Genomic DNA, 12,710 nt, shown 5'->3' with positions numbered 1-12,710 from the left:
TGTACCCCTCTATTACCTCCCCCAAAACAAAATCAGGTTGTATTAAAGTATCTTAACTGCAATTCCACTGGATTCCAAATCTGACAAATATTTCAATTCATGAGACACCTATAGCACATTATCTATAGTTGTACACTTTATTTAAAAACAAATAATACACTTAGAGCCACCAAAAAAGGATATCTTAGCTTATCCATACCCTGAATTTACAAAAGAAACTTCTTGCACCACAAAAATTAGCATTTGGGTTAATTTACATTAATTGATATTATACCTAAAATTTAAAATACCTGAATATCAGTCTGGCCCAGGGCTCACCAGCTGGAAGGGTGTGGAGAAAGGAGTTATTCAGGAGTCTGAACTGATGATGATGCCCTGAGGTCAGCGCTAGTAAACTGAAGTTGAGAAGACATAGCCAGTAGATTACAGGATTACAAAGAAGTAGTTTCTCCTAAAAACAGGTATTAGATCATATAGTTGGGACAGGGCTACGGGATACCTCTTAATCTGGATTGGAAAAAAACTATGTGGAGAAGGGGGTTGTATTGTTTCTCACAAGAGGCAAGCTTCAGCCAAACAATGAGAAGAAAGTAGGGAGAGTGGTATGTGGTAGACTGAAGACTTTCTGATTGCTGATAATACCAACTTTAGCAGCTCCCTACAAGTCAACTAAAACACCATTCTTTGAGACATTTTCAGAAAGAAGCTAACACAACCAGGGAAAAATCATTCTACATTAACAAGGCACTCACTGGTTCATAGCCTGTTAAAAACTCAGGCAGACATTAGAGTTAATCTAAATTAAAATGAACTTTCTAATTTGCATCTGGGGGATGACAAGCATGTGGTCCCAGTTAAATCAAATCTAAAGCTTGATTAGCAAAGATTCAAAAAATTCTGACCCTTAAGCACCACTTTAGGAATACTGCCAGAATAAATAAGTAGGATCTAAGGATCGCTGTTTGGCTTTATATTTGCCCCTTTTTTTGGACTGGAAAAAAAAAAAAAGATGCAATCTGTTTAATACCTTGTGAACCTGGTGTCCCTTACAATGACACTGAGATCCAGTTAGATGATGGATATGGTCAATTAAAAAGCTTTCAGTGGCAAAAGTAAAATGATTCGAATCATTTACCAATGACCTAGCCTGTCATTTGTTTTTAAAGACGGATACATTAGTTTACTGGACCTTCCTCTATAATGAACTTAAGGAATTGATACATTTCAGAAAAATATACATACAGTTTCTGTCAGCTACTACTTTTGTACAAACTAAATCCCAGTGTTAAACAAAATACTGCAATTTTATAAATAACTAAACAAGTAACACAGTAACGAAGGCATTTTCTGAGTAAATAAAATTAAAGATTAGGTACTTAATAGCCTCGAAATATTTTCAAAGAATAAGGTAAGCTGAAGAAAATTATACTTAGAGCTCTTTTCCCATGTAAATCAATAACAGTTTGGCTCTGGGTTGAAAATATCACACAGACATAGGCTAACCAGAGATTATCTCCACTTATTATCAACACTGATGATAAATTTTAAGCAGTTCTTTCAAAAGAAAATCAAAATTAATTCTAAGTCTTTCAATCTGATTTGTGACATCTTTGTTCAGTATAACTGAAATGACAAAGCCTAAGAAAAGCACCAACACAGATTTTTAAATTGCATCCAACCATTGTTTTAGATGTCATAAAGATCTGCTCGAGTCACAATGGCAGCAATAACAAAGAGGTAGATATGAAAGATGCCATTTAAACACTATTCTTAGGTGGAATTTTAACTAATTCAGGTGTTTAATCTAAAAATAATTTTTACTAGTTGAATCTTGATCAGATAAGAATTTCATTATTTGCTCTTGTGTAAGGGGGAAATATATGAAATGCTAAAAAAGTGAGCCTTTTAAAATTAACATTTACTCAGCCAACATTAATGAGATCCCATAATTTTGGTGAATCAATTTCTCCTTTTATCTGAACTTGACTTATAATGAAAGAATAGTTATTTTCTTCTCCACTGAAATTTCTAGGAATTCACATTCAAAATTCTTGGAAAGTACATATGGTGCTCAGAAAAGCACAAAGATAGCGCATGAAATGTCCCCTGAAGTCCTAAAAGTTGAACAGATATATTAAAAAGACATTGATGGTCACAAATCAGGACCTTCACAGATTGGCAAACACACACACACACACACACACACACACACACACTCACTCACTCACACTCTCTCTCTCTCTCTCTCTCTCTCACCCCTTCCCCGCAAAAAACTTAAATCCTCATCCTCACTGTAAGGCTGCATTTGTATTTTTTTGAAAGGCACCTCTCATTCTCTAGCTATTGCCTTCTTGATGATATCTGTTTTGTCAAAAATCCTGAATGTTCAATGGAAATAGTTCAGTACTGAGAATGGAATATTTTTCAATTCACATTTGAATAGCCAGGTTTTCTTACATTCAGATTTTAATAAACTAGAATGACAGTCTTTAAAACAAGCATGCTAGCCTATAATGAATATAGTATATACAGTAATTTAAACATTTAGAACTATATATTATACTGCAAAAGCAAATAGCACAACACTCATCATACTCATCATTACCTGCTGTGTACACCACCTCCAAAAATGAAAATACAACAGTAAAATGCACCTATGGTTTTATATATATATATATATAGTCTATATATATTATATATATCCCTACAATATATATAATATATATTTATAAAATATACATACATTTTAGACATTTTCAAATAAATCTTCATCATTATCTCAAAAAGAAATCTATAGCAATACTGAAGGAGTGAAAGTCAGATAAACGAAAAATTTCTCACAAAGTTCATTATCGGTGATGCAGCTCAATTTCCCCCCTTTTAGTCATAACTAAAATGATTATAAAAGCTAAATACTTTGCATAACTAATTATCTGTTTAATGGCAAAAATTGCTAAACTTGTTCAATAGAAAAATACTGAAGGTCATTATATCACTTATGTTAAATATCTGCTATGGTTTGTGTAGCAAATGAGCTCCATGTGATAGCTGAGTTTCCAGAGGGTGCTGCAAGCTCCCAGAGATGTATCCACAGCATATGAAAATAAGGCAGGGACCCACACCTCCTGCTGATTTTCATACTATTCCAACACATTTCATCCAAAATTATTTACAAATCAAGCACTATGAAAGCATTTCAGTGACGGTTTGCAACTGGAATTTGTTCATTTTGTCAATTTGCACTGAATTTTTGATAGGCTGAGGGAAAAACCAGACACGTGTATATGGTTCTATCTGGCTGGAAGACAGCTTTGGCTCGTGTCTAGGCTGAGATCATACAGTGCCAGCAGAGAAGAATCTGTTTCTGGGTACAATCTCCAAGAGCACAGCTCTGGTTTTCTAAGGAACTTTCAACAGTTCCATCATTTGTACTACAGTCTACGTATCTCATGGTTATTTTCCATTCGCTAACAGAAAAATTTCAACCATGAGACATAAAATGCAGGTGAAGAAAGTGTCTTGGTTTTAAGAATTCCAGTGACGTAAGTAAAGCAGGCACTGAAGACCTTGGAAGGTAATTAAAGCAGTAACTGGTAGCACAATACCTTGTAGTCATCCATCATAAGTATGCCAATTAAGGGCTCACGACTGGAATTTTCCAGTATCCTTCTACAAATATTAGGTCAGCAACATCGTTTATTTACTCTGCGAAGAACTCAAAGAGGAATCCACCAAAAACAATGTGGAATTCTATATCTACTTGGGAATATAAATATTTGCCTGGTAGCTCACACCCAAGTCAATTCATTTGAATATACAAAGGAGTCCCGTGAGCCCCCTGTTAACCAAAGCACAGAACAGATGAAGTGACAAGGTAGTTGTGTTAAAATATTAAAGCATATCTGTATATCAATCAGGCAAGTTTAACACTGGTCTTTAAAGAAAATCTCCCTGTATATTGCAGAATTCTAGAGGCAGATAAGCAGAAATGTTAAAGAAAAATTGTCAATTAATATCTACACCATCACCAGAATATTCTTCTTCTGATGATGGAATATGTAGGCATAGGAATGTAGGAATTGTATTAAAAAGTTAAAATATTTATGGATATGGATTTTTTTTTAAAGTCTGAGAGCCTATTAAAATATATCTTGCTGAAAATTTAGGCATTAGTAACTTATTTCTAATTTCTATATTGGTCTCTGACATTTGGGGCAAACAAGAAAGAGAGTGTGAGGAGTGGCTAGACTGCTGTGGGGATGAAGTCTATATACCAGGTCCAGAGAGTGGGTCATGGGAATCTCAAGAGCTGACCATACGTGGGTCACAGGGAACTCTGGTCCTTTAAGACATGGTTTTTCCTAGAAACAATATGGATTTTCTGCCTGTTAAAACATGCTGTGTTTTCCAGTTAAACAATGGAGGTCGGGTAGGGAGAGGGAAACAAAAAGAGAACTCCTTAGCCAATATTAGGCACCAAACTATTCCACCCAGATTTCCAATAGGTTCTTCTTGGAGATAGTAATAGGGAACCTTCTGGGGTACAAAATAGTTGCTTTATTTAGTACTTCTGCCGAAGAAGCTGCCTGAGGTTAACCATACCCTTTGGACTGTTAAAACATAACAATTATGAACTATTTTTGGTAGGTGTCAGGTGATTTGAATCTGAGACATGAAGAAAAAGGAGAGATCATCTGAAGCATGGTTTTGTACGTTTTGATAAATGAGTACTTGTAAATAACCTCCATCTTTTCAACCACCAAAAGGTAAGATTTCATCGATATGAAATAATCTCTGTGGTACTATAAATATCACATGAATAAAGTGAATTTTAAAATTAATAGAAATTATTATAAAGATGTGCCCTGCTTGCCCTTAAAAATAAACAGAATCTTAACCCTGAATAAGTTAAATCCTTTAGTAAAAGCAGACTCTATCAACTACTCTTCATAATGGTGTTTTTGACAGCTAAACTTTAGATGGTACCAAATCTATTTTCAAAAATGTAATATAGAAATCTGCTTACAAACTAAATTATTTGTTTAGCATTTCTGAATAATAATATATTTAACATATTATTGCATTTTTCCCCTTAATAGGTAAAATGTTTTGCCAGGTGCTTTATGTGAACAGTTGAGAGGAGGGTGAAACTAAAAACTCATTTTAACACTGCCTGGTCATTGTGAACATAGGGGTTCGTACAGCAGACACGGTAAAGATTACTGTTGTGATTACCTACTGTGTTTAACAAGATTTCTCAGGGAAGAACTAGGTCTAAATTTCTGTTCTCCCTTTACCCACTCCCTGCCATCAAGCTTTTTGTTCGTCCCTTATAGTGTGCCCTATTTACTCAATTTAAGGACAAGCTAAACCCATGTTCTTCGCTCAGGCCTGCCTAGCGAATTAGAACAACTTCAGAAATAAAAGCTCCTATTTTGGGAAGAATTTTAAAGTTTTTCAGGCTCACAGATTCAGCTGAGCTTGCAGCAACCTGAACAAACCTTAGTTTTAGAAAACAGTATATGAATTGCAAAACTATACTTTAACAAATGTTCTCTGTGCTCCTTCAGCAGAACAAAAGGGCTGGATGGGTTGATTCTTGCCCTGGTCTTCTGTATTTCTTTTGTGCAGTTGATTATTTATAAAGAGCTAGAAGGTGAAGATGATGCATTGTGTCATACAAAGACTTTAGCCAGTGCATCAGCCCCAGCACTGGCTATATAGCATTTGGATGGGTGGAAAGCTACATCATGAATTGATTCTTCAAACTTTTTCCGATGAGCTGTGAACTCTTGGATACAGGTCTTACTTTCTAGGTTCCATAAACGTATTGAACAGTCATGACCTATATCAAAAGAAAAGAAATTAAAAGAAAAATTACATTAATATGAAAATGATAAGTATAAATAAATAATCCATAGTTGTACTTACTGCCAGACATCAAGTACAGGCCATTAGGGTCAACTGCTAAACTTGTAACGGCTTCTAGGTGGGCTACCATCGAGTGGATCAGCTTGCCTTTGAAAAAAGAGATTATTACTCTTTGTTAACAGCTTTCCTCACCCTGAATATAAGCCAGCTACCACTGGTTTCTCGAGCTACCCTCTTCTTTGTGTCGTCTCTGCATCAACTGCTTTTCCAACTGCTGATAACACGTGTCTCCTTCCCCGCTCTAGCCTCGGCAATGATGAGAAACAAAAGCTCAAATTTCAGATTATATTTTTGTCTTTCAAATCATAATATGGTACTTAGTCATTTGTACACAAGTATTCCTTTAAGCCATGTTCATTAATTAGCTCAGACATTATTAATCACCTATTCTGCATCTTTGACTACAGGCAAATCACATGGGTTGTGGGAACAGAAGAAGAGTCAAAGGAACAGAGAGAAAACCTGGCCACAATTTTGGTTGAAACAGTATATAGAAAGAGATTAAAAATATTAAATTAGTCATCACTCACAGCTAAGCAAAGTCAGCAAAAGTCAACATATTTACAAAGTCAATAGCAGATATTTAGGTAAATGTAGCTGCAAATACAGAGAGTTTTTCTCCCAACTAGCTCTTCGTGTATTTCCTTAGACTAATAGTAAAATATAATCTAATAAAAATCGGTAAAGTTTCCATACTGCAATTCAAATCAATTAGGATCAAATAATATAAAAATGCAGAAAAAGTTAGTCTATGGAAAATGAATAAAATAAACCAAGTGACTCAGGGGTTTTCCATCTGCAATACTAAGGCTCCTCAACAATTGAACAATTTTAACAAAATATAATGATCATATATGCCTCGACTTCCTACATATTTCTACTTTTTTGCAATATATTCATGGTAGGAGATGATTTTGTTGGTATTTGAATTAATTTTTCATTGTGTTCCTAGTGATGATCTTCGTTCTAGAGCCAGAATATAGTACCTACTTATTATTAAATAAATCAGGATGATTCTGTGTGCTATCGTGAAGACTAGTTCTTACTAGAATTATATGGAGTAAAAAGAAGCTGATCTGGGAGAGCATCTATGTTTCCATGCCTATTCTCCGACTAAAAAAGGCACTGACAGACACCAAACTATAGTGGGTTATTTTTTGCTTTAATATTAATCAATTTTAATAAATTCTTACCTGTATTGTTATCATAGAATTTGATGTGCCTGTCTTCATGAGCAGTGATGCTGATAGGAAGAGTGGGATGACTGATGACTCTATTTATTTGGCAGGAAGAGTTAGCTGCTAAGAAGAAAAAATTAAAGAGCACCACAACTTTGTCAAAGCTACTATTTCTTCACACAAAAGAGAACTGAATATTCACCTAAGAGACTAAAAAAGTAAATGATGTGACTTTAATTTGTCTTTAGTTCGTTTATTCTCCAATTGTGTTCATAATGCAATGTTAGGAAATGCGAATTGCCTGAGTAATACTCTACTGACAAATCTAGAAGACCTAAGAATTAGAACTTCCTTTTCTACCTGCTGCTATCTATGGATGCTACCTAGGGCTTAGCCTAGAACTGACATTTCTCATTCTACAATGTTCTGTGATATTTCTTGTTACTTTAATATAGAATTCTATCATTACTTACATGCAGATAATTCCCAAATTTAAATTTCAGCTCTTTCTAGACATAGAGCTCTCTATTGATAAACATGGTTATCATCTAAAGATAAACATGACAATGAGAGCTTCTTAACTCTTTAATCTTCTCTTTCTCATCATAATAGAAATGGTCATCATTTGACAGTCCACTATGGTACTTAAAATATCACAAGTTCCTCCTGAAAGACTTTTATCAAACAGAAATCAATTACTAAGAAGTTTAATTAGTGATTTTAAAGATACTTTAATAAGAAAAAAAATCTACATAAAGATAACACTAATTTAAGATATGTCAAAGGTAAAAAAAATAATCATTATACCATGGTCTAGGAAGAAAACGTCCTTATAAAATACATTATTGGGACAACTGGCAAATTTGAGTGTAAATAACAACAAACAGAATCATTGTGTCAATGTTAGATTCCCTGATTTTGAGAATGCAATGTACTGTTAAGAGTATGTTCTCATTCTCAGGAATTTCATGCTAAAGGATCTGGGGGCACAGGGATATAATGTCTCTTAAGTGGTTCAGAATTTTAAATTAATACACATATACAGGGGGAGGGTGTAGCTCAGTGGTAGAGCGCATGCTTAGCATACACAAGGTCCTGGGTTCAATCCCCAGTACCCCCTTCAAAAAAACAAAAACAAAACAAAACAAAAATACACATATACAGAGAATGATAAAGTAAATGTGACAAATGTGGCAAAAATATGTTAAAAATTGGTGAATCTGGGTGAAGGGTAACCAGGAGTTCTTGAACTATTTTTGAAACTTTTCTTTAAATTTGAAAATATTTTAAAAATAGAGTTTAAAATTTTTTAATCTTAGAATAAATATTATGAATTTATATTCACATAAAAGAAAATATATACCTATGTACAGTCAGAAATCATGTGATGCCTAGAAATACAACATCTTAAAAACTGAAGATGGTCTTTTCCCAATGTTAATGGCATGTAGCCACCCAGTCTGTTATCTCAGTGCACAACAAAAAGTCACTCGACAATGTGGGGTAAGCTCTGGGTCATTCTACTCAATTTAAAAGGTCCTAAACAAATAGTTAATATTCAAAATTCAGCCTATGTATTGTTTTCCTCTGAAGATAACACACCATTGAACAATATCCTCTCCAAGGTCCAGAAGGAAAGTAACAACCAAAAAGAAATACTTTAAGTATAATATCTCATACATTTTGAGAGAGAAGTTTCTGAGAATGGCTTTAATTATTCTGAGATCTAAAAAATAAGTATGATAGAAATCAAATGATGGAAGCAGGCAAAAGAAAGTTATTTAGCAATTTTTTTTCGAGGAAATTTCTCTACTTGATGGTAAGTCAGACAAGCAAGCAAAATGCAAAGAACACTAGAAATAAATTGAAGGCCTCCCAGCCATCATTCTAACAATGAATCTACAACAATTCTCCAAATATTTATATTCAGCTTGCAACCTAGAAATGGTTTATCTTTTCACTGAGTTCACAAGTACCCAATTACCTGCTCCAACTACATTTGACTTACTCACAGTCAAATCACCACTGACATCAATGAGAAGGTAATTTATTCTGATTCCTACAACAAGTATCTTTCATCCTCTTAAATGCTATATGAAATTCACTTTTACCTTAAAATGTGTTTAGTCTGAACTTAAATTTTTTTTTTAAATCTGCTAAATTCCAGAACACTACAATATAGTCAAATATAAACAGCTAAGGGGTAGTCATAGTAGAAAGGAATAAAAGACTAATTTAAGTTTGCTTTATGTAAATCATCTGATAATTTAGGAAATGTCAGGACATATTATTAACTCAAAATAATTATTGCTTATTCCAATAATGTTGCCTTTGTTCAAAACATTCTTGGCAGTCTTCTTCAGAAAATGCTTCTAGTATTGGACAAAAAGTCATATGACTTTACAGTCATACATCTGGGGGAAAAATGGAATTGCCTAGTCCAGTCTATCCATCTCATCCACCAGACTTGAGATCCTAAATTTGTAGCAGTCATTAAAAATCGACATTTACACTGAGGACATTAAAAGGATTTCAAAAATGTTCACATCCTTCTTAATTTCATACAGTTTTTCAACTTTACTACTGTAGGTTTAGGTCACATATTTAAGTATGATTCTAAATTTACTAAGAGTCTAAAAAACATGAATTTCTTGGCAAAAAAAATTCTTTTTTCCTATTCCATAATCTCAATTTTAATTTTTTTTTGTTTCTCTCTTTTAACATCCAAATAGTTCAAAGCTCCATTCAAACCTACCTCCCCAAATAATTCTCACAGGACACCAGAAGAAAATAAAAGACAACAGATTGGGAAGGAAAAATGATGAAAGTCAAAAAGGAATGAAGGAATCTTTTGAGAGAAAAAGAAAAGGGAGAGAAGGAGAGAGAGCCACACATATTCACACACATGCACATGCACACACACACTGTGGTAATTATTTTTAAAGCTAGTTCTCAAATTAAAACAACAGTGTATGTGTATATAGTTTTCTTTACCAACTTCAGCCTAAACTGTGATTGTTTTAAGCCTAAAGATAGAAAGTAATGGTTATGAAAGCTAGAAACCAAAAAGATTCTGTAGTATCTTCTTTACAGTCTTAGAAATTATTTCTTTCCCAACTTCCTGTACCCAATAAGGAGCTTCAGATTTGGGATTCTGAATGGCACAACTTGATCTATTTTTTAATCAATACTGAGCTGTGTCAAATTGTATTAATATAAGATTGATTTCAAAAATAAAATTATGAGAAATAAAAACATTTATTTTATACAGGCATATCTTGCTTTATTGCAGTTCACAGTTATTGTATTTTTTACAAATTAAAAGATTATAGCAACCTTGCATTGAGGACGTCTATTGGTGCCATGTTTTCAATAGCATTCATTTACTTCATGTCTATATCACATTTTAATTAATTCTCACAATGTTTCAAATTTTTTCATTATTACTGTATTTGTTATGATGATCTGTGATCACTGATCTTTGATGTTACTAATGTAATTATTTTGGGGCACTTGAACTGCACCCATATAAGATGGTGGCCTTGATAAGTGTTGTGTGTGTGCTCTGACTGCTCCACTGATTGGCTGTTTCCCTGCCTTTCTCTCTCCTTGGGCCTCCCTGAGGCATAACAATATTGAAATTAAGCCAATCAATAACCCTACAATGGCCTCTACCTGTTCAAATGAAAGGAAGAGTCACATGTCTCTCACTTTAAATCAAAAGCCAGAAACAGTTAAGTTTAGTAAGGAAGGCATATCAAAAGGATAGGCTGAAAGTTAGGCCTCTTGCTCTGAATGAACAGTTAGCTAAGTTGTGAATGCAAAGGAAAAGTTCTTGAAGGAAACTGAAAGTGCTACTCCAGTGAACACATGAATGATAAGAAAGTAAAGCAGTATGGAGAAAGTTTTAATGGTCTGGATAGAAGATAGAACCAGCCACAACATTCCCTTATGTCAAAATCTAGTCCAGCGGAGGGCCCTAACTCTTTAACTCTATTAAGGCTAAGAGAGGTGAGGAAGCTGCAGAAGAAAAGTGGGAAGCTAGCAGAGATTGTTTCATGAGATTTAAGGAAAGAAGTCAACTCCATAACATCAAAGTGCAAGGTGAAGCAGCAAGTACAGATGTAGGAAGTTGCAGGAGGTAATCCAGACGATCTAGCTAAGACAATAAATAAAGGTGGTTACATTAAACAACAGATTTTCAGTGTAGATGAAATAGCCTTATATTGGAAGAAGATGCCATTCAGGACCTTCATAGCTAACAAGAAGTCAATGCCTGGCTTCAAAGTTTCAAGGGAAAGGCTGATTCTCTTGTTAGTGGCTAACAGAGCTGGTGACTCTAAGTTAAAGCCAATGCTCATCTACCATTCTGAAAATCCTAGGACCCGTAAGAATTATGCTAAATCTACCCTGCCTGTGCTCTAGAAATGGAACAACAAAGCCTGGATGACAACACATCTGAATATAACATAGTTTACTGAGTATTTTAACCCCATTATTGAGACCTACTGCTCAGAAAAAAAGATTCCTTTTAAAGTATTACTGCTCATTGACAATGCACCTGGTCACCCAAGAGCTCTGATGAAGATGTACGAGATTCATCTTGTTTTCATGCCTGCTAACACAATCTCCATTCTGTAGCCTGTGGACCAAAGAGTAATTTTGACTTTCGAGTCTTATTATTGAAGAAATACATTAGGTAAGGCTATAGCTGCCATATATAGTGATTTCTTTCATGGATAGGGACAAAGTAAGTTGAAAACCCTTTTGGAAAGGATTTACCATTTTAGATGCCGATCATTAAGGCCATCAGTGATTCACGGGAAGAGGTCAAAATGTCAACACGAACAGGAGTTTGGAACAGGTTGATTCCAACCCTCATGGATGACTTTCAGGAGTTCAAGACTTTAGTGGAAGGAAGTAACTACAGATGTGGTGGAAACAGCAAGAGAACTGGAACTAGAAGTGGAGCCTGAAGATGTGACTGTGACTGAGTTGCTGTAGTCTCATGACAAAACTTAAACGGATGAGGAACTGCTTCTTATGGATGAGCAAAGTAAGCGGTTTTTTGAGATGAAGTCTGTTTCTGGTGAGGATGCTGTGAAGACTGTTGAAATCACAACAAAGGACTACATAATTATATAAAACTTGTTAATCAAGCAGCAGCAGGGTTTTAGAGGATTGACTCACATTCTGAAAGCTATTCTACAGTGGGTAAAATGTTATCAAACAGCACTGCATGCTACAGAGAAGTCATTTGAGAAAGGAAAAGTCAATTGATTCATTGCTGTCTTATTTTAAGAAACTGTCACAGGCATCCCAAACTTCAGCAACCACCACCCTGAGCAGTCAGCAGCCACCAACATCAAGACAAGACCCTCTGCCAGTAAAAAAGATTACAACTCACTGAAGGCTCAGATGACAGTCAGCATTTTTTAGTAATAAAGTACTTTTACATTAAAATTAAAACATTTTTAGACATAATGCTGTTGCACACTTAATATAATAGTCTACCGCATAGTGTAAACATAACTTTTATATGCACTGGGAAACCAAAGTGATTGTCTCTACTGCAATACTCGTTTTATTGCAGTGGTCTGA

General features: G+C 34.6%; 1 protein-coding gene across 4 annotated transcripts in view; it reads right to left on the bottom strand.

Moving 5' to 3' along the window:
* Positions 1-114: 114 nt before the first annotated feature.
* The window catches only part of STRN (striatin), an 87,419-nt gene continuing 74,823 nt past the window's right edge, over positions 115-12,710 (bottom strand). Inside the window, exons 16-18 of one of the 4 annotated variants that reach the window (XM_006215535.4) lie at positions 7,125-7,232; positions 5,932-6,018; positions 115-5,845 (exon numbers count right to left, since the gene is read on the bottom strand). In XM_006215535.4, the coding sequence (XP_006215597.2) occupies positions 5,676-5,845; positions 5,932-6,018; positions 7,125-7,232 (365 nt within the window). In that variant the 3' untranslated portion in view covers positions 115-5,675. Of the gene's footprint in view, positions 5,846-5,931; positions 6,019-7,124; positions 7,233-10,375; positions 12,217-12,710 lie in introns of those variants that run through there. The other 3 variants (XM_072937926.1, XR_012059123.1, XM_072937927.1) reach the window with 3 other exon arrangements.

This window comes from Vicugna pacos, chromosome 15 (genome assembly GCF_048564905.1).
Source record: "Vicugna pacos chromosome 15, VicPac4, whole genome shotgun sequence".
In the NCBI taxonomy this organism is placed as follows: domain Eukaryota; kingdom Metazoa; phylum Chordata; class Mammalia; order Artiodactyla; family Camelidae; genus Vicugna; species Vicugna pacos.
Note: the sequence above shows the minus strand (reverse complement) of the source record. Positions and strands in the feature narration are given on the sequence as shown.